The sequence below is a fragment of the Pavona decussata genome, unplaced genomic scaffold, assembly GCF_977016875.1.
Source record: "Pavona decussata unplaced genomic scaffold, jaPavDecu1.1 SCAFFOLD_108, whole genome shotgun sequence".
Taxonomy (NCBI): Eukaryota; Metazoa; Cnidaria; class Anthozoa; order Scleractinia; family Agariciidae; genus Pavona; species Pavona decussata.
This window is the reverse complement of record NW_028145522.1, coordinates 317,501-338,870: the sequence shown is the minus strand read 5'-3', so window position 1 is coordinate 338,870 and position 21,370 is coordinate 317,501. Positions and strand designations below refer to the sequence as shown.

At 41.1% G+C, this 21,370-nt stretch overlaps 2 protein-coding genes and 2 pseudogenes across 5 annotated transcripts in view; 3 read left to right on the top strand and 1 right to left on the bottom strand.

Moving 5' to 3' along the window:
* Nucleotides 1–811: 811 nt before the first annotated feature.
* LOC146470953 (uncharacterized) overlaps nucleotides 812–21,370 on the bottom strand; it is a 174,279-nt gene continuing 153,720 nt past the window's right edge. Inside the window, exons 2-6 of one of the 3 annotated variants that reach the window (XM_085121378.1) lie at nucleotides 5,644–6,066; nucleotides 5,243–5,313; nucleotides 4,660–4,770; nucleotides 2,443–2,552; nucleotides 812–1,370 (exon numbers count right to left, since the gene is read on the bottom strand). In XM_085121378.1, coding sequence (XP_084977504.1) covers nucleotides 981–1,370; nucleotides 2,443–2,552; nucleotides 4,660–4,770; nucleotides 5,243–5,282 — 651 coding nt within the window. In that variant the 5' untranslated portion in view covers nucleotides 5,283–5,313; nucleotides 5,644–6,066 and the 3' untranslated portion in view covers nucleotides 812–980. Of the gene's footprint in view, nucleotides 1,371–2,442; nucleotides 2,553–4,659; nucleotides 4,771–5,242; nucleotides 5,314–5,643; nucleotides 6,067–8,233; nucleotides 8,540–21,370 lie in introns of those variants that run through there. The other 2 variants (XM_085121377.1, XM_085121379.1) reach the window with 2 other exon arrangements.
* On the top strand, nucleotides 11,153–13,429 carry LOC146470966 (uncharacterized; annotated as a pseudogene).
* Nucleotides 13,025–21,370, top strand: part of LOC146470963 (uncharacterized) — a 15,233-nt gene continuing 6,887 nt past the window's right edge. The window contains exons 1-2 of the mRNA XM_085121371.1: nucleotides 13,025–13,150; nucleotides 13,441–13,548. Of these exons, the coding sequence (XP_084977497.1) occupies nucleotides 13,513–13,548 (36 nt within the window). The 5' untranslated portion in view covers nucleotides 13,025–13,150; nucleotides 13,441–13,512. The remainder of the gene's footprint in view (nucleotides 13,151–13,440; nucleotides 13,549–21,370) is intronic.
* LOC146470965 (uncharacterized) overlaps nucleotides 13,716–21,370 on the top strand; it is a 9,829-nt pseudogene continuing 2,174 nt past the window's right edge. Inside the window, exons 1-4 of the transcript XR_014866908.1 lie at nucleotides 13,716–14,561; nucleotides 14,768–14,960; nucleotides 15,532–15,671; nucleotides 15,764–15,873. The product of XR_014866908.1 is annotated as an uncharacterized LOC146470965 (transcript). The remainder of the gene's footprint in view (nucleotides 14,562–14,767; nucleotides 14,961–15,531; nucleotides 15,672–15,763; nucleotides 15,874–21,370) is intronic.

Here is a 21,370-nt window from a genome sequence, read left to right as displayed (position 1 = left end):
GAAAAGAGGAGTCTTTTCCATAATCATCTGGCCCATGACCTAAACAAGGTTCGGCTGACCAGCGGTTTCGTGAAAAGTAGGGTTTGTTGGGGGTGCTCAGTCTCGCAGGCTCATAAAAGCTGGTCTCGGACGTTCTTATTTGAGGATTTTCGTTTCTAAAAGGCAACGAATTAAGCTGTTAAATGCCAGCGTGATTCGCCTATGCCCACTAGCATCCCATCGCTGTAGAACCTCGAGCGGGTCCACAGGGATTTCGCTGTGGACATGGGCTAATGCAAGGCCATTCAGCCTGTGCTAAAATACTGAATGTGACTGGGATGAAGGTCTGGCCTTAGCAGTTACGCCCGACATTAAATTTTATGCAACTCACTCCAGGTCTTCAACTTGCGGAGAGTGCTAAAGCTGCGCTCGCACGAACAGCTTCCTGTACTTAGTCGCGCTGTCGCCTGTCCGCTTTCGGCCTCTACAGACTATACAACTTCTTTCCCACCATCTCCGGTGGCTTCTTCACTGACATCACTATCTTTACTAGATGGACTGAAAGTCAAAGTTGCTTAGCTAAATAATGTTAAAACAAGCTTAAATTTTGTTTCGATTATTGAGAAGAACTGAAAGCATGTTAAGAGAGTATCTACTTACCGCTTCCTTTGAAAAAAGCTGTTTATTAGATAGAACGTTCCCTGCTAGCAGAGACCTCTGCTAGCAGGGAAATAGAACGCTGCATTTTGATAGATTTTCCTCATTCAGATCAGAGAGGACAGAAGACTCGAGAAATGGCGTCAAAACACATGAAAACGAGGCAGTTTTTAAGAAGTCGCTGCCTGGTTAGCATGAATTTTTGCTTAATTTTTCTCATCCGTAATTCAGGCCACTGCCTGATTCGCGTTATCATTAAATATAATACCATGTTGTGTTAACATTTTTTTATATTTATTTAACTGTTTGTGAATTTATTTGCTGCTAGTGCCTTTCTTTCTCCTTCAAAAAAATCTAACTTTCCCCGAAAAAAAAAAAACAATGACTGAGGCAAGTGCCTCGGTTTGCCTCATACTGGCTACGGCCCTGGGAACATCCCGACTGGACATCTCCTCATGAAGCTCCCGAGGAACTAGGGATTGTCGTACCCTTTGTGATAAGCTTTTCTCATACACTGTATCCAGTGCCTTTTTTGCCTTGGTGAGGCGTGTTCTTTCCCAAGAGAGGTGCTTGACTTGGTAGCACACCAGTTCATGAGACTCAGAGTCAGACCCACTTTCATACGAGCTCTCATCGGAGCTGGTGTATTCTGGGGTTAAAACTTCCTGTACTTCCTCCTTTGTTGTTGCCGTCCACTCTACACACTCTAATGCCGTCAATTTGTGTTCAAGTTTCTGTGGAACAGTTGAAAGGTAACCTTGTTATTCTCACACTAAAAAGTTAACATTCTAAATATTTTCTTTCAAATTATCATAACGGTAACTTTTTTTGCATTGCTAAATAAATATAAAACTGACTTCACTGATCAGATGTGCATGACAGACAAGAAAACCATACAGGTAATACATGAATCTGCACACTAGTAAAATGTCAAAGATATCTTGTCATTTATGACATATTTATGGGAATAAAGCTAAAAGAAATTTCATCAGGCCTACTAATTAACGCAGCCAGCTTTTTTTGGACTGTGCACCTTTAAAATTAGGCTCAAGTATTTCTGCGCTGTTGAAAGTTACCCAATGATAACTGTAACACCTCTTTCAGACAGTGAAGTTTACCCAAAGCTGGTATTTAGCAACATCCCTACATTTTACAGACTGAGCTAATGTCAAAAATAAAAATGGTGAACAATATTATATTGTCTCTTTTTAGAACAGATATAAAGATGTCAATTTCTGATGTTAACGAACGATGTAACACTAGTACTATTAATGATAGATCAGAGAATTAACTCTGCAGTGTATGTTGTAATGCTAAGGGAAGCCATGAATTTCCCACTGTGCATCAGCCCAAGTGAGGAAATTGGAGACCTCACAATGTAAGGGAAAAACTCTTGACCTGGTTGGGAACTGAACCCACAGCCTCCAGATTTTATTATCATCGCTCTACTGATCAGCTATGACTAATGACGCCAAATGGGAGCAAGTTGTGGGTATAATTATGGTGGAAATCAGGAGGTGATATGGGTTCGATTCCTGACAGGGTCAAAGATAATTTTCCTTGCCTTGTTTGGTCGACTACCATTTCCTTACTACAGCTTTATATACCCAGTGGGAAATTCATGGATTCTCTTAGCACTAGATACTCCACTGATATCATTTTTTTCTTAAAGCTACACTCAACATAGCATTTATAACTAGACAGGCAACAGTTTTATTTTGTGTAACAAATTAATTTCTTATTACAAATTACACTCTGATGCAAAAGAAATACATGATGGGTACAGGTATTTCAAAGTAAACTTACATCTCTTTTTTGTCCTTTTCTCCTACAGGTTTGCTTGTGTTCCTCAGCTGTAGAGTTGATTCTTCTTGTCCTTGCATCAATGTGGGACCTGTGATAGGTCTTACAGGCCTCTGTAAAATGAACAGCAAACAACATGTTTAACCATATGATCGAGCTACCATAAAAAAATGTATAAACAAAACAAAACCGATAATAACTATGGAAACAAAAAGTTTAAAATGAGAGTTGCATAAAAAAAAAAAAAGAAACAATGCATACATAACAGATGCACTGAGAGAATACACCCTCCAACTACATTTATAACATAGCTAGTAAATTCGCGCAATCAAATTCAATTGCGCGAGCGTGCTTCATATTCCTATTGTGCACGCTGATGACGTCAGCAAACAAATGCCTCGAGAACTCGGTGAGCGACTTTCTCCATTTTGCATTCAAAAACGGGAGAAATCTTCAGCAAAACGTTTAACTACAGATGACAACAAGGGAACCAGCTGATGAAGAAGCTCTTCCCACTTTTCCTTTGGGATTGGAGTTTTTAACTCCCGAAAAAAACCTAAAGAAAAGGAAAAAAGAGAACAAGGCCCGTGACATCGTGTCTCGCAAAACTATTAATTTTCAGGCGCCAATTTCGCTTTCTCAGAGGGAAAAGACATCTTTTCGAAACGATAAACTGAAAGAAAGACTGCTAAGGAATACTCGATAGTTTCAAAAGCGGAAATCCGATAATTAACGGCGAAGAAATTGTGCTTCAAGGAGATATTGTTGTTTTATCCAGCCGTCGATCAGCAAGCGGACATTTCAGATCATTATTTACTGATTATACGCCACGAACTTTCTTGGTAACGTTCGAGTACTTGTGGGAATTTAATTCACAAGAAATTACAGGTTTGATTGTGAATTTGTACTTAAAGGGAACGCAGTATTAAGCATAATATGCGAAAAAATTCCTTCTAACATAATGTGATTTTTGAAGCGACTCGTGCGTTCCATTATTGTGGTCGTGGAAGCGGGACATTTCGCTTCCACGACCACAATAATGGAACGCACGAGTAGCTTCAAAAATCACATTATGTTAGAAGGAATTTTTTCGCATATTATGCCAACCGTTAATTGCCCGTACTTAAATACTTTTCTAATTGAAAGCTTCTTCGTATTCCTAACAGTTTTGTTGCGAAATTTTTGAAAACCGTACACACGGTTCGATAAATTGACTTCAAAATGGACTTGCAGTTCCTTCAAATCACTTGCGCGTTCATCGTCTCGGATTAAAAATTGTACGACTTTGCTTCTTAGAACAAAGACTTAATTGAATAAATTTTTCATTTAGGGAAGCTTCAGTTGTCTGTTTTCTTTTTATTTTCATTCTTGAGACGTGACAACTGCGTAAATCTTGCGTAAACAAACCGACATGTCCTCGCAAGCGGAAAGAATTCTCCCATGTAACGCGAGGATCAAATTTTCAAGTTTGTTTTTTGGAAAATTTTTAATTGGCAACCAGTGTATTTTATTCCATAATTAGAAACTTTAACTACTGTAGACCAAAGGGGTGTTGCCTTTTTTACCCCGTAAGATGTGTATTTTTACCGAACATGGGGTGGTTTATTACCATTTTGCACATTGGCTGAATGCTTGGGAAACCTCTGGCCAACCTAGAATCGAACGGGTTTAAAAACTACCCCGTTGAAAATGTTATAAAACAATTGATTCATGCGTCAGCTGTGCATTCATCGAGATATGAAGCACTTGGGAAGTTTGCAGAGCACTCAAGAAGCTAGAGTTGCTCTCGGCTACGCCTCGAGCAACTCTTACGCATCTTTCGTGCTCTCCGAACTTCCCGCGTGCTTCATATCTCGATGAAGCACGCTGACGCATGAATCAATTGTTAATTAGCTCTTAAGTTCTGTCAGTAATAATTAACTTTCGAACAAGGCTTCAAAGGGCAAGGGCGTGAATGTACTTGGCTCATTTCTTTTATTTCAGCTCAAATATTTTTGCTGTGTTTTAAAAAAAATAGTAAAGGACAATATTCTTTTGTGCTTATGCCTTTTCCTGAAACACTTTACAGAGATCTAAGCTTTCCCACATGTGATACATTAAGTCTCTACACATGTAGAAAGAGACCTTATTGATTGGAGGAAACTCCCATGATAGAATTGCATTGAAACCTTCAAATCATTATTGTTTGAGAAGCACTGTACTTTAAGGAAAAAAACTTGCCTCTCAGTTGTGCAACAGACCATGGGCAGTGCTCTTTTCCACCATAATCACTGTAAATTGACTCTACAATTTTGGTGTCAACACAGTGCGGTAATTCCTTCACTTGCAGTCCTAGACTTCCACAACAGAAAAGAAAGCAATCAAAACTTGACAAAGATAAACAAATTATATATTAGATCTTAACCTTATGATGGGATGATATTGTCTTCCAAAAGCCTCAAACTTACAGCTGCACTCAACATACAGTTCCTCTAAAATTTGTAGGATGTTCTTGATTTGTTAGAGCAGAAGAAGGCAGGGTAGAGTTTGTGGGCTATATTGGAAACAACACAATTTCCTGATCAGTCCGGATGAGGTACTAGAATATAATATTAGAAACTAATATATTGTGATCAAAAGTCCAAACAGTGTGGTTTCAAAAAAACACAAGTCTAGCATGGACCCTAAGAAATAACAGCTACAAGTTGTATACATGCAGTCTAAGTTTGTGTCAATTTGAAAAAAAAAATTATCATTTAATGTTCTAAAAATAACTTTTTTAAAAAGTTACCAAAACATCATGCAGTATTGCATAGTAACTTACCCTTCTTCAAGGTCAAATCCAGTAAAATCTCCATTTCCATTTAAGGCTTTGTACATTTTATGGAATTCATTCTAGAGTGTAAAAAAAGGCAGAAAGTAAACCATGTGCAAGGCCATTATGTCATGAAAAGTTTTGTTTGAAACAGGTATCCACAACAGCAACCAACAGCTCAAAGCCTATTGAGTAATATGATGTAGCTAAATTATCCAGTTGACAAAACCTGATCAATATACATTTACTGTTAACTAAATTCAAATGTCTTATATATTTGCTTCGACTATTAATAATAAATATTGGCTACCATGTCCTAATGAGAATAGTATTTTCTTTCAATCAAATTGAAGCATACGCTGTATGCTGATATTAGATCCTTGCCTTCATTGATTTTTATAACTGTTTACCAGAAAGGAATATTTGCCAACTTGGAAGATAAAATGTTGTGTAGCACAGTAGTGGTTATACATTTACCTGAGAAATCAGACAGATAATTAACTGTACAGTGTAAATCTTGGTGTGGAATTAAAGAAACTGCTTAATTTACTACTGAGCACTCCCCAGGAACAAAATGTGATTCACATGGGCAAAAAACAAAAAAAAACATTTGATTTGGAGGGATTTGAACCCACCAAGAATTTATTCTTTACCTTGTGTGGGCCTATTTCCATACTTGGGCAATTATCAACTCAGTGGGAAATTAAGTGTTTAGAACTTTTTTTTCAGGGATAAAATACACTGGGTTCTTAAAATTTGTTTCCAAAATGTGCTGGAACAGATCACGAGTTGTTCTTTTCAAGAATTGAGTTGTTTTCATTCCTCTCGTCATTCTAGAATAAATTTATTTGGCAGCTGATTGAAGGTCTTACTGTATTTCATCATAATTTTTTAACAAAAGATAGCTGTAAATAAATTTGAGTGCTAGCATTTCGAGAGTTTCCCTAAATTCCGGGTGCAAGGAAATCCAAAAGAATGGCTAATGCTCAAAACATCACGCTCAAATCTCTTTACCTTATCAATAATTTTGTAACTCTGTTGATGAAACCAAACATTTGTTTCCCCTCCCCACCAACACAGCACCACAGTTTCTTTACGGCGGGTCTAAAACCCAGGTCACAGGTTGCAGGCATAACGCTAACTCTAACCTTGGGTTAAATTAGGGTTTAGGGTTAGGGTTGTACCTGTAACCTGTTACCTGTGTTTTAGACCCCTCGGTTTCTTTAGAAACCTACCCCCTAACTTAAGGCGTGTTTGATTTACCCTATTCTCGCAAGATTTTCACTCAGCCCCATACAGAAATTATGTAAGGGATTTGCGTCTCAAACTCAATTCATGCTCGTTCTTTGTATGAGATGGTTAGTATGACAGTGCTGCATGCATAATAAATGTATGGGGCTGTGCGGAAATCTTTCACAAAATCGCTCTGAAATTATGCACTTATCAATTGAAATCCCGACCCCCCCAACCCCGGGCCAAGGTGGGGGAATGTGGAGGATTTTTATGGTATTTGAAGGCACGGTTCGCCCGTGGGGGTGGGGGATTTCTCAGGATTTGCTTTACACATTCATCGAGGTCGGGGAGCGAGGTGGGGATTGGACTCATGCCTAGTTTCCTCACAGGAATTTCTTCACATGGTCACTGGTGTCGCTCGCTGGATTTCGATGAGCCGCGCTTTGCAGTTTTGTTTTGACATCTGGTTTTGAAAGGTAAGTTTCCAAATTATTTTTCGACATCGATGATGTCTTCTCTCTATGGAACGTAAGCAAAAATGAAATCCAAACTTTTATAGAGCTAAATAAGCCAACAACTATCATGCGACCATAAAATTCACGGCTGAAATTTCAGATATTGATATCACTTTCTTTGACACATGTATATACAAGGGCGAAAGATTCAAAAAAGAATCAAAACTTGACGCACTTCAAACCGACAGAAATGTTCCAGTACACATATTTTTCTTCCTGCCACCCTCCAGGCATCAGGAAAGGCTTTATCAAAGGCGAAGCCTTAAGACTTCTCAGAACAAACTCTTCAAAAACAAAATTTGAAGAAAACATCACTCTATTCAAACAGAGACTATGCAACAGAGGTTACCCCGATAACCTTATAGATAACACTCCCTCAGAAGTCAATTTCAGCGAAAGAATGTCGGCACTACAAAACAAACAAAAAACGCGCCAAAACAATTTGCTGTTTGTTACGGAATATCGCCCATCTGTGCCTAACCTAAAAACCATTCTGATGAGTAAATGGCATTTGATAGAAAACCAGCCTCTGCTAAGAGAGATCTACAAAGATATTCCCCTACTTTCGTAAAGAAACTTAGGGAGATCTTTGAAAGACGTACTCGTAAGAGCAAAGCTTTGAAGGTCATGTACTTCTTATCTCGGTCAATAGGAGTCGTGTTTGGCCTGTCTTCATTATTTTACCAACATAGGTTTCCCCATTTTACCAGTCAATATACCCCAGTAGGGTGGGGGTTTGTTAAGATTTGTAATGATGTCAAGTCAAATCCCCACCTTGGCCTGGGGTGGGGGGGGGGGGGGTCGGGATTTCAATTGATAAGTGCATTAAGCTTATCATGTGTCAGGGAAAGTTTGCAGATACGTCTTCCCAAATTTACTTAGAAAGAGAAATCTTACAGATTTTCCGCTAATTCCGGAATACATGTACGGTCAATCAAACGCAACCTTTTAATAATAGTTACAAATTCAAAGCTTACTGATGTTTATATGCATATGGAGTCGAATTCAAAACTTCACTTCGCTCACCTTCAACATCAATGAGACATCAGCGATTTAAGACATGCGTTTCAGTCAAAATTTAAGTTTACTTTTAGCTTCATTACTGGTTTTCATACCATAGCAATGGTACATACAGCCACAAGCTTAATAATAGGTGAGAACATTTTTGCATTTTTAAGCTTATAAGTGGCAAAATCCTTCTTCAATCGATCCTGACTGCCGTAAGACGAATAAAAATAAAGCAAGATCTTACCCTTCATTTGCTTGGAACCTTTGCAAAATGGCTGGTGTTCCTTTTTCTTTTTCTAGATGCATCAGCGTTGTTCACCTTTTTACAAAGCTCATCTACTCTGCTGACCAGTTGTTCCAGCCTTCTGTTTACTACTTCATCTTCCTTATCTGCTCTCTCGGCAACCTGCGCGCGTAAACCTCTAGTTTCTTTTATGGTATCTTGCAACAGCAACACATGACTGTCCGAGAGCGAGACTTCTTGGCCGCGATTGATGGCAGACATGGTTTTCTACTGTAAAACAGCAATAACAGTGGCTAGTGCAGCGAATCTCAAAACTCCCGCCACTTGCGAATGTGACAAACTTTTTGACAAGGGAAGCTTTCATAACAACACCATGTGATCATCCTTCTAGTGTGTATCTCATGATGACGAGGCTGTTACCTGGGAAACAGCGCGGTGAAACTCGTTCCCAGCAATAGTAGAGCGCTTTTAGCTTAGTGAAAACTGAAAAACCGCTCTGAGCAGAATTTGCCGATTCTTGATTTCGCAGTGGTTGTGGCTACGATTCCGAAGACGGGCTATTTGCTTTCCAGTGGAACAGGAAAAAATATGCGTGGAGTTTGTGCGGGATCTCAGCGGCGCTCTCAATCGTCTAAGCACAAGGAGAAACTTTTCTGTGAACATTGCAATGAAACTGTGTCGAAAAGCTAAATTTTCAGGAATAAGCGATTGTATTTCAACGAAGCTTTTAAAACCTGGGGCGATGGACCAGCCACGGCGACCTATTCTATGCCAGATCCCTTTTGATCAACGTATTCCTCTAAAGATGGAACTATGACTGAACAAAATCCAGAAGGTAAGCATGTCACGAACTTCTTGTTGTTGCTGAGCACTTTAGCTTGATATTATTATGATAAATTCACGCATCCGTTTGTTATGGAAGAGCGACCTTAGGTGTGTTACGTACATTTTGGAAAGTACCGGTCTACGTGTTTGCCAACTGATTGATAAATTTAAACTGGCAAAATCTAAAATCTTTAACAAACAAACAAGCAGGTCACTGTTCCAAGGGCACTTTCTGATCAAATCAAGTGCATTATGGGTAACCAGGGCATCTTAATGAGTGACTGTAAAAATAAGCACTTAGTTGGTGCATGCATGTTGCAGAATTATCCACTGTTGGCACAGGCTGTTTTAAAAATGGCACGGATAGAATCTTCTTGCAAGAATCTCAGTGATTCTCGCGAGACGAGATTCTCGTATTGAAAGACGCAACTCTTGTCTCGTGAGAAACAAGACAAGACTGGTAACTTACTTTTGAGCGGTACTGTAATGGAAGACAGCTTGTACTCAGGAAAGCACAACTATAACTTGTCAATGTTTGTAAACATGTTGCTTTTTACCAAAAATAGAATAATCAAAAAAAGCTTCTCCAGCCAGAAATTTTCAAATAAACAATACTTATGCTTTTGGAAGTAGATCAAAGAGCAATTTTATTGCGTGCATGCAAATACACACATAATTTACGCAGACACTATTCAAAGCAATTTCTTGGGCTTAAAGTATGTGAGGCTAATTACAGCAGTTAAAGAATTTTGCCTCGTTAATGATCAGATCACTACAGTAAAAAAAGCATAGCAACATATTTTGAAACAAAACAGAAAATTTCCATACTGTAGGGTTTTACCAGGTCTTTAGCCTGCGTAGCAGTCGTTTCCGTTTCCTTCAAGCCAAGCGGGGTAAGCGCGCGAGCGAGGGCAATGGGCAAAAAGGAGCAAAAAAAGTAGGAGCGGGGGGGAAGGGCAGGGAAGGAAAGGAAATGCCTGCCGCTGAGCCCAGACATTTTACCGAACGCCCCCAAATGGCTTCGCTCCCTTGGGGCCACTGTCACGTCAAATGTCACATAAGAACGATCATTTTTAACTTCTGGTAAATCTCACCGAAAACAGAATCGCGGCGGGCAACTTGTTTACTTCAAGTTGCAGTATATTTTAGAAGATTTTCTCGAACTTTACGTCGCTCGAACAAAAAGTAGATAAATTACCCAAGACAAATTTTACTTATGTTTTAGAATATCAACTCTTTTGCTTACAGCTGGAATTACAGACAGAATGAGCTTGTCCTACATGGCTAAAATACTTCCTCGCGTTTCCAGAACAAATTTGTATTTCGCGTAGCGTGAAATACAAAGTCGTTCTAAAATGTTGAAAACTTCCTTTTCAGACCGTGGTTAGAACTAAAATTTTCCTGCAAAGTATTTACTTGAGGCCTCCTATATCTATTTATGATTACATTCATCGACGAATGCTTGATGCGTAGAGGACAATTCCTTTGCACAATGAACCATTGTTTCGATAAGACACTTGGTCACCATCTGAGAAATGCCCATGGGAACATTGGCCTACTCAATGAGAGCCAATTTAGAATGCTCAAAAAGTGTAGCAGGAAATGGGATTGTCTTGTTTATGAAATGTTGTACATAATAACAATAAGACCCAATTTAAACACCCTGGTTGACTACATTAGAGCCAAACTCTTTGTTTAACTTTCAATTTATTCATCTCATCACTCTATATACTTGATTTCATTATTTTACTTTCACTTGATAATGACGTTCTGGAAACGTCGAAATGTCATGCTATGTTTTACAATATTTTATCGCAGATTTTTATTGTCAAATGTTTAACTAAATCCTTACTTATTCGAATATTTTAGATTTGTAGACTTTTGCTATGAAGCAGAGCTCGAGAAATTTTTTATTTTTTTGGAGGTGGGGCGGGAACTAAGTACTAAGTTCTAAGGCCCTGTTCAGACTAGGTGACCATGCCAGGGCTCTGTGCCCAGCCACTTAATCCTTGGTGCCCAAGGAGCAGTCATATTCTTATTTGTCAATATAACAATCTCCATTTTGTTTACTGTCGGGAAGCACGGGGGAAAAGCATGGCAACTGACAGACCAGTACCCATGCTAATGACCTGTGTCATTGTACTACCTGTGCTTGATCATGGTACTGAGATTTTCACTTGGGCACCAAATAAAAGCTATGGTCTGTATGTTCAGACTATTGCCTGTTCCAAAGAATGTTACCTAAACACCTAGTCTGAATGCGGCAAAAGTCTCATGAGGAGCACTGTGATTACTAGACTGGAAAAGAGAACATCGGAAAGTCAACTTGAATAATCTTACAGAAAATGTTATTTTCCTACTCTGATAAAGACATAAATGTTAAGAGAATTCCAAAAATCAGGGCAAGTTATTAATAACATTTGTATATTTCATTCAAATCACTCAAACTTCATTGTCTTCTTTTGAGTGATTTTTAACAGAAAAAAAAAATCAATTATTGCAGTACATCAATGCAATGTTATGTAATCGCACTAGGCCGAGTAGAATTAAGGATTCATTTTCATATGTATTTTCAAAGTTTTTGCAAATTGCCTAGTTGTGCAGCAAATAATTTTTTGCTGTTTCTTGTAAGAAATGAAAGTTCACTTTGAGGAATTTCCTTTGTTGCTGTAGCACTTAATTTTCAAGTATTTTTTTGGCACAATCTGGCTTTAAGAGTCAAACCCCAAAGAACCTGAAAGAAGTCATTGCTGCCGCAGCACAAAATGAAGAAACCAACTAAATGTAGAAATTGGGTGCTCAGATAATCAGTGGCAAGAAAATGCCCTCTTTTTCGACCAATTGGCATTCAGTAACTTTGCCCCCTATGCAATAAAGACAGTTATCCTTTTTTATACAGGGTGAGAAAGATGCTCAAAATGTGGATGAGGAAGAAAATGCAGAAGATGAAGAGCCTGAATTTTGGGATGATTTTCCTGAGGCAATTCTTGATGACTTAGGCAAAGAACAGCCTCTCCCAGAACCACGTGACAAGTCTACAGTCTCCAAGAAAATGACATCCCTGCTCCATTGACCAGTTCGTTCTTTTTATCCTTCTGTGGCAAGCAAATTGCAAAATTAGCAACAATGGGCTTGAATGGCTTCTTCGTTTCTTTTTCCAGTTCTTGCATCTGGTTGGCACAACATGTCATTGTGAATATCTTGTTAAATTCTGCACTATGTTCCCAACTTCCCTTTACGTACTACGACAACTGGTTAACCTTGACCGTGATGATTTTGTTAAATACGTGGTGTGTCCCAACTGCTCATCCCTGTATGACCCTAGTGACTGCACTCAACAAATTGGAGGAAGGATTGTTGCAGAGTGCTGTGTGCACAAAGCTTTTAAGAAGGGTAAGGGAGCAAGGGAATGTGGAGCGAGGCTGGCAAAAAGAGTTGTGCTGTCAAACGGAAAGGAATGTTTTTATCCTTTTAAAGTGTACTGTTTTAACAGTGTGATAAACCAGCTTGAGACCTTGCTGAAAAGGCCCAACTTTGCCGACAAGTGTGAGCATTGGAGACAGCGACAAGTTACAAATGGGGTTATCAGTGATATTTATGATGGCCAAGTATGGAAGGATTTTTTAACGTTCAAAGGACAAGACTTCTTAAAATCACCAAGAAGTTTAGCATTTGGCTTAAATGTGGACTGGTTTCAGCCCTATTCAAGACGGAGTGATGTTTCAGTGGGAGTAATTTACTTAGTCCTACTTAACTTACCAAGGGAAGAGCGCTTTAAGTGGGAGTCAATGTAATTCTTGTAGGTGTCATAGCAGATATGGAAACTATGCCCAAGAGTATAAACCCATTTTTAAAGCCTTTAGTAGATGAGATGCAAGTCCTTTGGAAAGGGATACGGCTCCATTCATGTCTGAGTCACATTCCTCTTGTATTCCGTGGTGCAATTCTTTTGGCAGCATCTGACATATTTCCAGCTACTAGGAAACTTTGTGGTTTTAAAGGCCATTTAGCTGAAAGGGCTTGCTCCAAATGTTTTAAAAGCTTCCCCGGGTCTGTCAAGACTGGAAGGGATTTCTCTGGATTTGACAGAGAACACTGGCCAAGACGATGTAATGACTTACATTTACACCGAAGATATGCACACATGGAGAGGAGGGATTAACAAGCTGGATGTAGGAACTGGTTTTGGAAGATTACCACATAAGATTGCCTCTAACCATGGGAAATACAAAGCTTCACAGTGGAAAAACTGGACAATTATCTACTGAACTAATGCTCTTCATGGTCTGCTACCAAATGAGCATTTGAACTGTTGGGATTCCTTCGTAAGGGCATGTCGCCTTCTCACTGTTCCAGTTCTTTCACAAAATGATCTAAACAAAGCTGACTTGCTTTTGCTTAAGTTTTACCGTCAGTTTGAGGAACTATATGGAAAGAATGATGTTTGTATAAATATGCATCTTCATTGCCACTTGAAGGAGTGTATTATGGTGGCCCACTGTTCTCATAAGGAAAAACAGTCAAAATGTTATAACAAACCGTAAATTTTAGAAATAATGTCAAAATGAAATAAAAGCAAAATATAATTTCTTATTGTTTTCAAAATAAATAGATAAAAAAAAACAGCTTGAAAACAAACTAAAAAATTTATGAATTAAAAAAAATGTGATAAAAATAAATGGGAAAAACATACATGTACATTGAATGCAAATAGAAAATATTATTTCAAATGGACATTGAAAACAACAGTAAAATCCCAACCCCAAAAATCAAAATAAAGAAAGGATATCCTTGTGAAATAACTATGAGAACAGTGGTCCACACACTGGCCCATCGTTCTCATAGCGTTTCAAAACTCAATTTAAGTTTTGTTCGACTGGCCCAGTGTTCTCGTAGCCCGCGACGTTTCCGGGCAGCGGATAGGACCCAGTACATGAAGTACCCGATGTTGTAGGCCAGCGGATAGCTGTTTCCCGCGCAAAAAGAGCGCGACTCGCTGCGTTTAGTTAAATTACTTGTGTTGGTCTGATAACGCTCCAGTTCGGACGTAGTCTATATTACCAACGAGTTTAATATGGCCAGTCGCATAAGAAACCCAGATTGGCAAGAGGACGCTGAATTAAAACAAGATTTAAAGCGATACATACTTCAGAATTTGTCTAGAAGGGAAATTTTAGACTTTGTGTCCCGAGATTATGCCCAGTATGCTTGGAGCTTAGGAACTTTAAGCAGGAGATTGGCATATTTTGATATCAAGTACATTGAATACAATACCGACCTGAAGGAGGTAGAAGCAGCATTGCAGAGCGAACTACAAGGGCCAGGCCAGCTTCTGGGTTACCGCTCTATGCAACGCAAGATACGGGAACAGCACCAACTAGCAGTGCCTCGAAATTTTGTCTACGATTTAATGACTGAATTAGATCCGGATGGTCTTGAACGGAGGGGAGGTGTGGGGAAAAGAAAGCACAAGAGAGGAGCTGCCGGTACTTTCACATCAATGGTAAGTGTCTTCTTTATAACAGCAGACAGCAGTGCTCATAATTTATGCTCTGAAATACCTATTTTCTTTTACCTTGAAGTAAAGCTACTTGATTATTCTTTACACATTGTACCTGTGGGGTGTTACGTTGTCGATTTCTCTTTTGTATATTCATTGTTGTACTCACTGAAAATGTTATAAGGGATCTTTGTTGTAATGTACTACAGGGGCCAAATCATACTCATTCTGGTGATGGTCACGATAAACTAATGGGATTCATGAATTCTACATTCCCCTTGGCTGTATATGGACTCCAAGATGCATATAGTGGATATATACTGTACTTAAAGCTCTGGACCTCAAACTCCGACCCCAAAATTATTGGAAGGTGGTATTTACAACTCTTGTATGAGTCAAAAGGTGAGATATGTACACCAGTCAATTTTAATCTCGGTCTTCTTTACCCCAACCCTTTCCTTTCCTCTCCTGTACACACACACTTTTTTTCTCCCCAACCTGACTTGTGGGCTCAGTGAAATTTAGAAGTAATTCTTCCAAATTCTCATTTATCTAAAGGGATATTTACAACTAAGAAGAAACATTTTCCTTGCTGAATTCTAAGAATTTTCCAGTTTGTAGGAGGGAGTAACATTGACTGATTTATTAAGTAAAGAAGCATAGTATATAGTAGTTTTCTGAGCACAATAATTTAACAGGAATTGAAATGAGAGGTACTGTACTAAATAATACGAATAATAAATAACATAGTTATGATTTGACATGCATTGTGATTGTATACAGGCTGAGTCAGATTAAGTTCACACAGGAAAAGAACAACGATAACCATGAAGGAAAAGAATAACAATTTTTCTTCATATATATGTAACTCATTATGCTTGGTAACCAGGTTTACTGCATTATTACAAGCAAAGAGATGTACATCTTATGATGAAAAGTGTCTCTGTGTTCTGAATCTACTTTTTTCCCCAAGTCATTAGTAATAATCTCAGGCTTGACAAGGGAACAGAAACTGGTTATATGGCCACCATTCATTCTTACTTGAGGCAACAAGGAGATGCTGCTAGTAATGGAACTGATGCTGTTCATTATGGCCCATCCACAGGTAATAAGGTATTATTGTGTAGTTTATTGTTAAGTTCAAGTTAAATCATACAAGTAAAGGGTAGTTTCTGACCAAGTCCTCTATTCTGTCTTAAACACAGATTGAAAGATGGTGGCGGGAACTTCACAACCGATTGGAAAGGTTTTTCAAAAGGCAGTTAATGATGTTGCTGGAGCGAGGACATTATGATCCTAACAATCAAACTGACAGGTACATTCATTTTTTAACACCTTTTTCTTTCAAAGGATAGTGACTGTTGTTATATATTTTATATTTTATAAGGTTGATTACTGTAAGTTGTCAGTGTTGTTGGTTGTTTTACAGTTTGGTTTTTATTACACGGAATGCCCGCAGGGCATGACGTGTCTAGGTTTCGGTCGGGTATCTTTTTCTTCATCGGTGTCATAAATGTGCACATTAATTTATGCATTAAACTCTGTCCTCCCCTAGTAAGGATATATTGTTCTGATTGTCTTCAACAGAAGCGGCCCAATCAAAATCTATTTTTCAGGCACATATCACGAGAGAGAGGACCCACTCATCACTTCTGTGTGACATCAAATCATCATTTGATTTATTCATTAAAACTAGATTAAATTCTTCCCTCTCCCAGAAGAGATCTATTGTTTTGATTGTCTTGAACAAAAGCGGCCCAATCAAACTCCATTATCTGCGCGTATATCACGAGGGAGGGGACCCACTCATCTCTACTTGTGTGACGTCAAAGCAAATCATCATTTGGAAAAGTTGTTTTCGTTCAATGGCGGCCACATGTCTGAATTTGTTGCGATGATTTCAACAAAATTTATTCGTTTCTCGTTTGATAAACTCGCTCGTACTCACAAGATCGCTCGCTCTTTTTCTCCTCGTGTTCTAGTGTCAAAACCGGTCCTGACCGGTTCGGCTTACGTCACACACGCACCACAGGAACCCCATTTTGGGTCCGACACTCTCCCCCTATTTGATACACGCAAGTGGAGCAAATATAATCACACAGCTCCATGCTTATATAACAGCAACCGTTTTAAAGAGTTCTAATAGTTCGTGACTCCGCACGTCCCTGGGTCTGTTCACTTGTCCCCTTGCTCTGCAATCTCTCTGATCCGCTTCGCCGCAGCTACAGCAGCCCGCCTAGGGGCGAACTCTCTGGCTCGAGGATTAAGCTGCACCGAGTTTCTCAACTGTGTGTCCCGTACGTCGCACGATAGCTCCATAGGACATAGCTGTTGGATTGCTCGCTCCAAGTAGGACTTCCCCGCTCTCAACCTCGCTGCTCGGACTACGCCGTCACGCCCCTTGATGAGTTTCACTACAACTCCAATGTTCCACTTTCCACGGTTGCGCTCCTCACTCTGAATTAGCACCACATCTCCAACTTTCAGTGTCAGCACCTTGGTCTTGTGTTTGAGATTGTGTCTCTCCCTCAAACTCCTGATGTATTCTGTAGTCCACCTTGACCACAGAATGTCCTTGCAGCGACGGAGGTATCTTGTCCTCTTACGTAGCTCAACTTCCTCCACTGACTCTGCATCCTCCTCTGGCAGGAGGTTAGGTAGCCCGTGCATCATGACGTTTGGCGTTAGCACCGGAAGTTCAACATCATCTTCAACATAGGATAACGGGCGGTTATTGACGGCCACCTCCACCTCAAGCGCAACTTCTTCAAGCTCTCCGAATGTCAGGTACGCTCGTCCCATAGATTTGTAAAATGACTGTTTCACAACTCCAACCAACCGTTCAAATTGACCCCCCCCACCATGGGGCTCTGGCGAGGTTAAACTGCCAAAGGATGTTGTGGTGGGCCAGATAGTCTTGCAATTTCTCCTCCCTCATAACACTCTTGAGCCACCTGGATGCAGCCACAAAACTTCTTCCATTGTCCGAATAAATCTTCGTAGGCCTCCCCCGTCTCGCAATGAAATGTTTCAAACACCTGATGAAACCAGCAGTGGTCTGGTCAGTTAGTAACTCTAAATGGACCGCTCTCGTTAAACTGCATGCGAACAGTAAAATGTATGCCTTGCCTTCTTTCTTCTTCGAAATCTTGTAAATTATGGGCCCGGCGTAGTCCACTCCTACAACTTGGAACGGAAATGTCCCCTCTGTACGATCCACTGGTAAGTTTCCAGGCGGTGGATTTTGGAGCTTTGTCACATGGAACTTCTTACACCCATAGCAGTGGTTAACCACGTTCTTCGCCAGTTGCCGGAGACGGGGAATCCAATACTCTTGTCTCACATGCGCCATCGTTAGGCCGACTCCCCCGTGTAGCGTCAAGATGTGGGCGTCTTGCACCATTTTTTCTGATAAGACTACCCTGGGTGGCAAATACACCGGATAATGTCCTTGAATTCTTCCTCTGCACACATAGATTCCTTGGTCATTCTTCTGAAGGTTGAGCCTTTCTTGGTCTTCCAGAAACTTGTCTGTTACACTGTGTCTCTGCTGCTCCCGCCTTATCCACCACTTGACCTGTATCTCCGTCTCAGCTGTTGTCAAGGGTCCGCTTACTCGGTTCCACTTCTTGTTCCGGCAATTTTGAAGGAATCTCATGACCCATGCACTGATTCTGATCGTTCGCCAGAAGGTATGCCTTTCCAGCACTTCATCGAAGTCGTCCCTCGCCTCCACAGCCACTGCAAACACCTCCTTAGTAAGCTTAGCTTCTGCTTCCGTTTCTTTGTTAGGCTCTGTCACTACGTCTCCCGGCCACTCCTCTGGCTTGGACAACCATTGTGGTCCCGGCAACCACACATTACACAGCTGATCTGCCTTGCAGCCTCTGCTTCCTATGTCGGCTGGGTTGTGTTTGGAGTCGACATGTCTCCATACAATGTAATCTTTGTCGTTGATCTTGCGGACTCTGTTGGCCACAAACTGTTTGTAAGTACCTCCCCCCTTGATCCAGTGGAGTGCGACAGTACTGTCACTCCACCCATGGACTGACTTGATTGGATATCCTTCAAGTGCGACTCTCACGTTCTCCACCAGGTTAGCGGCCATATGAGCGGACACAAGTTCCAATCTTGGAATTGTAAGATTCTTCTTTGCTAATCTTGACTTTGCTGCTATTAAGCCCTTGCTCACCCCGGAGGCTTGCGTAATCACTGCATAGACGGCCGCTGATGTACCAACTCCACTTGTGTCACTGAATACATGCAACTGGACTCCTTCGATCGGCTCCTTGAACCTTGGTATGCTCCGCAGTACTTCAACCTTGTTGGGGAGGCTCCTCACAAACTTCAGCCACTGTTGTCCAATTCTGTCGGACAGTTTCTCATCCCACGGTAGTCGACTGTCGCATACTTCGCGGTATAGAAGCTTTCCCACTAAAGTTGTGGGCGACACTACACCAAGCGGGTCGTACACCGCAGCTAAGAATCGTAGCATTCCTCTCTTAGTGTTATCAACAGGTTCCTCAGGGAAAGTCACTGCAATTGTGTCCTCTCTCTTGTTCCACGGCAAACCTAATATCTTGGATTCACCTTCCTTAACTCCCAACTGTTGCTTTGCGTAACTCTGCTGTTCATCAACAGGCACCCCATTCTCACCGTCTAGCTGAGGCTCGTGCACCGGAACAACATTCTCACTCTCTAGCTGAGGCTCGTTGGAGTTCCACTTGTGCATGGTAAACTTAGCATCCCCAAACACTGATATGATCGTCTTCTTCAGGTCCTGAACCTCTTCTTTGGTGTTGCCCCCCGTGATGACGTCATCAACGTATAGACTCCTCAAGATCTCGTCTACCTCCACTGGGTATTTCTCTCTTAGGCTTTGCAAGTGCAACTTTAGTGTTCCCGCCAACAAGAATGGCGACTGGACCAACCCGAAGAGCGCTCGCGTGAATCTCAAGGCTTCAATAACTGAAGGGTCCTTGTTCTTGAGCCAGTGGAAACGTAGTGCATCCCGGTCTTCAGGTCTTATGCGTAGTTGTAAGAAGGCTTGTTTGATGTCAGCTGCTAAGGCTACTGGCTTTAGGCGATTTCGCACAAGAACGTTCCACAACAGATTCTGCAAGGGAGGCCCCGTTTCTAAGCACTCGTTTAACGACGGACTATCTTCACTTGGCTTAGCCGATGCGTCAAATACAATTCTGAGTTTTGTGGTCACGGCAGTTTCCTTTTTCACAGGTTTGTGAGGGATGTAAAATACTCTCTCGTTTGGCTCGTCTACAACTCTCTCAACTATCCCTTCAGTGAGTTGCTCTTGGATGATCTCATCGTACTTGTCTATCAGACCAGGCTCTCTCTGCAACTTCCTCACTAGACCTTGTAGTCTCCTGATACTTCCGCGTTCGTTCGATTGCAGGTGATCGTGACCCGGCTTCCATAGCAAACCCGATTCGTACCAACCTTCGTCACTTCGGTTCAGTTGCTCAGAGAATTCGGCAAACACGTTTTGCTGGTCTGCTTCTGGTCTATCTGCGAGTCCTAAAACATCTAAAGAGCAGAGTTGTTCGTAGTCCGCTGCCGATGTTTTCGTCAAATAAACGTTGGATAGCGCGGCTTCTCTCCCTGTGGACATCATCGTCCAACCCAGCATAGTGAACTCAGCAATGGGCTCAGACGGCTGACCAATTCTAGGTTTCGTCTCAGTTTTGATCCTTGAGTACTCGCTGGCGCCGAGTATTACATGAATGGGTAACTCACTCTTCTTGTCATCGTCATCCATGACCACTCCCTGCAGGTGATGATACTTGCTGATCAGTTCTCCATAATTCGGATTTGGGACTGTGAGTAGAACACCCTTGTCCACCTTATTGATCTTCGTCATCATCTCAAACTTCCCATCAACACTTTTAACCGTTACTGAATACCCTTGTACCTTTTGAACTGTTGAGCAAAGCATCATGTCAATCTGTCTATGTTCGATATGAGTTGGTCGCTTGTTAAGCCGTTCAATCAGAGCCGCTGACGCATAAGAGCTACCCGCACCTGTGTCTAGTAATGCTCTGCATTTGATCCCATCGACGAACACCACTACCACCGGATAAATAACAGAACCCTCACCAGTTGCCAACATCATTTGACTGTTGCTAGGCAGCCTGTCACAAATAGACGTGTGATGTCTGCCACCGCAATGTTGACAAGTGTACTTGCTGTGGCACTCCCGTGCTTGATGTCTTGTTCCTGTACAGTTGAAGCATAGTTTCTTGTCACTCAAGATCTGCCTGCGCTGGTGCAAGCCAGGGACTTTCTTGCACTGGGTGGAGCTGTGATCCTCGCCATTACAATAGATGCAGTTACGCCCCACCTTCGCACTCTCATCTTTGGTCTGGTAAGCAGGATTTTTCCTTGCTTGGAAGCGATTTCGCGGGTCACGGTTCGGAGGATAACGACTTCGCAGGTCAGGCTTTGGCGGTTCAGGTTTAAGGTTTTCGCTGACAATAGGGTTACGGTCACACCACTTCCTCAGGGATTCGATTAGCTCTGAAAATCCCCACTCTTGCCAGTTATCGTCTAGACGTACCAGATCCGCTCTGATTCCAGGTAATTTATCAAGCGTCGCACGCACAAACCCTCCTATTTCGTTAACCTTGCCCATGGTCTCTAGCACTTGTATGTGACTTGTTAGCTTCTCGTAGAAATCATGGATTTTTGCTGGGTGTCCACCATGAACTGTGGATAATCCAATTATGCATTGCATATGTGCGTTTGCTACCTCACTGGGTTTACCATACTTGGTTTTCAATATAGCTTTGGCCCTT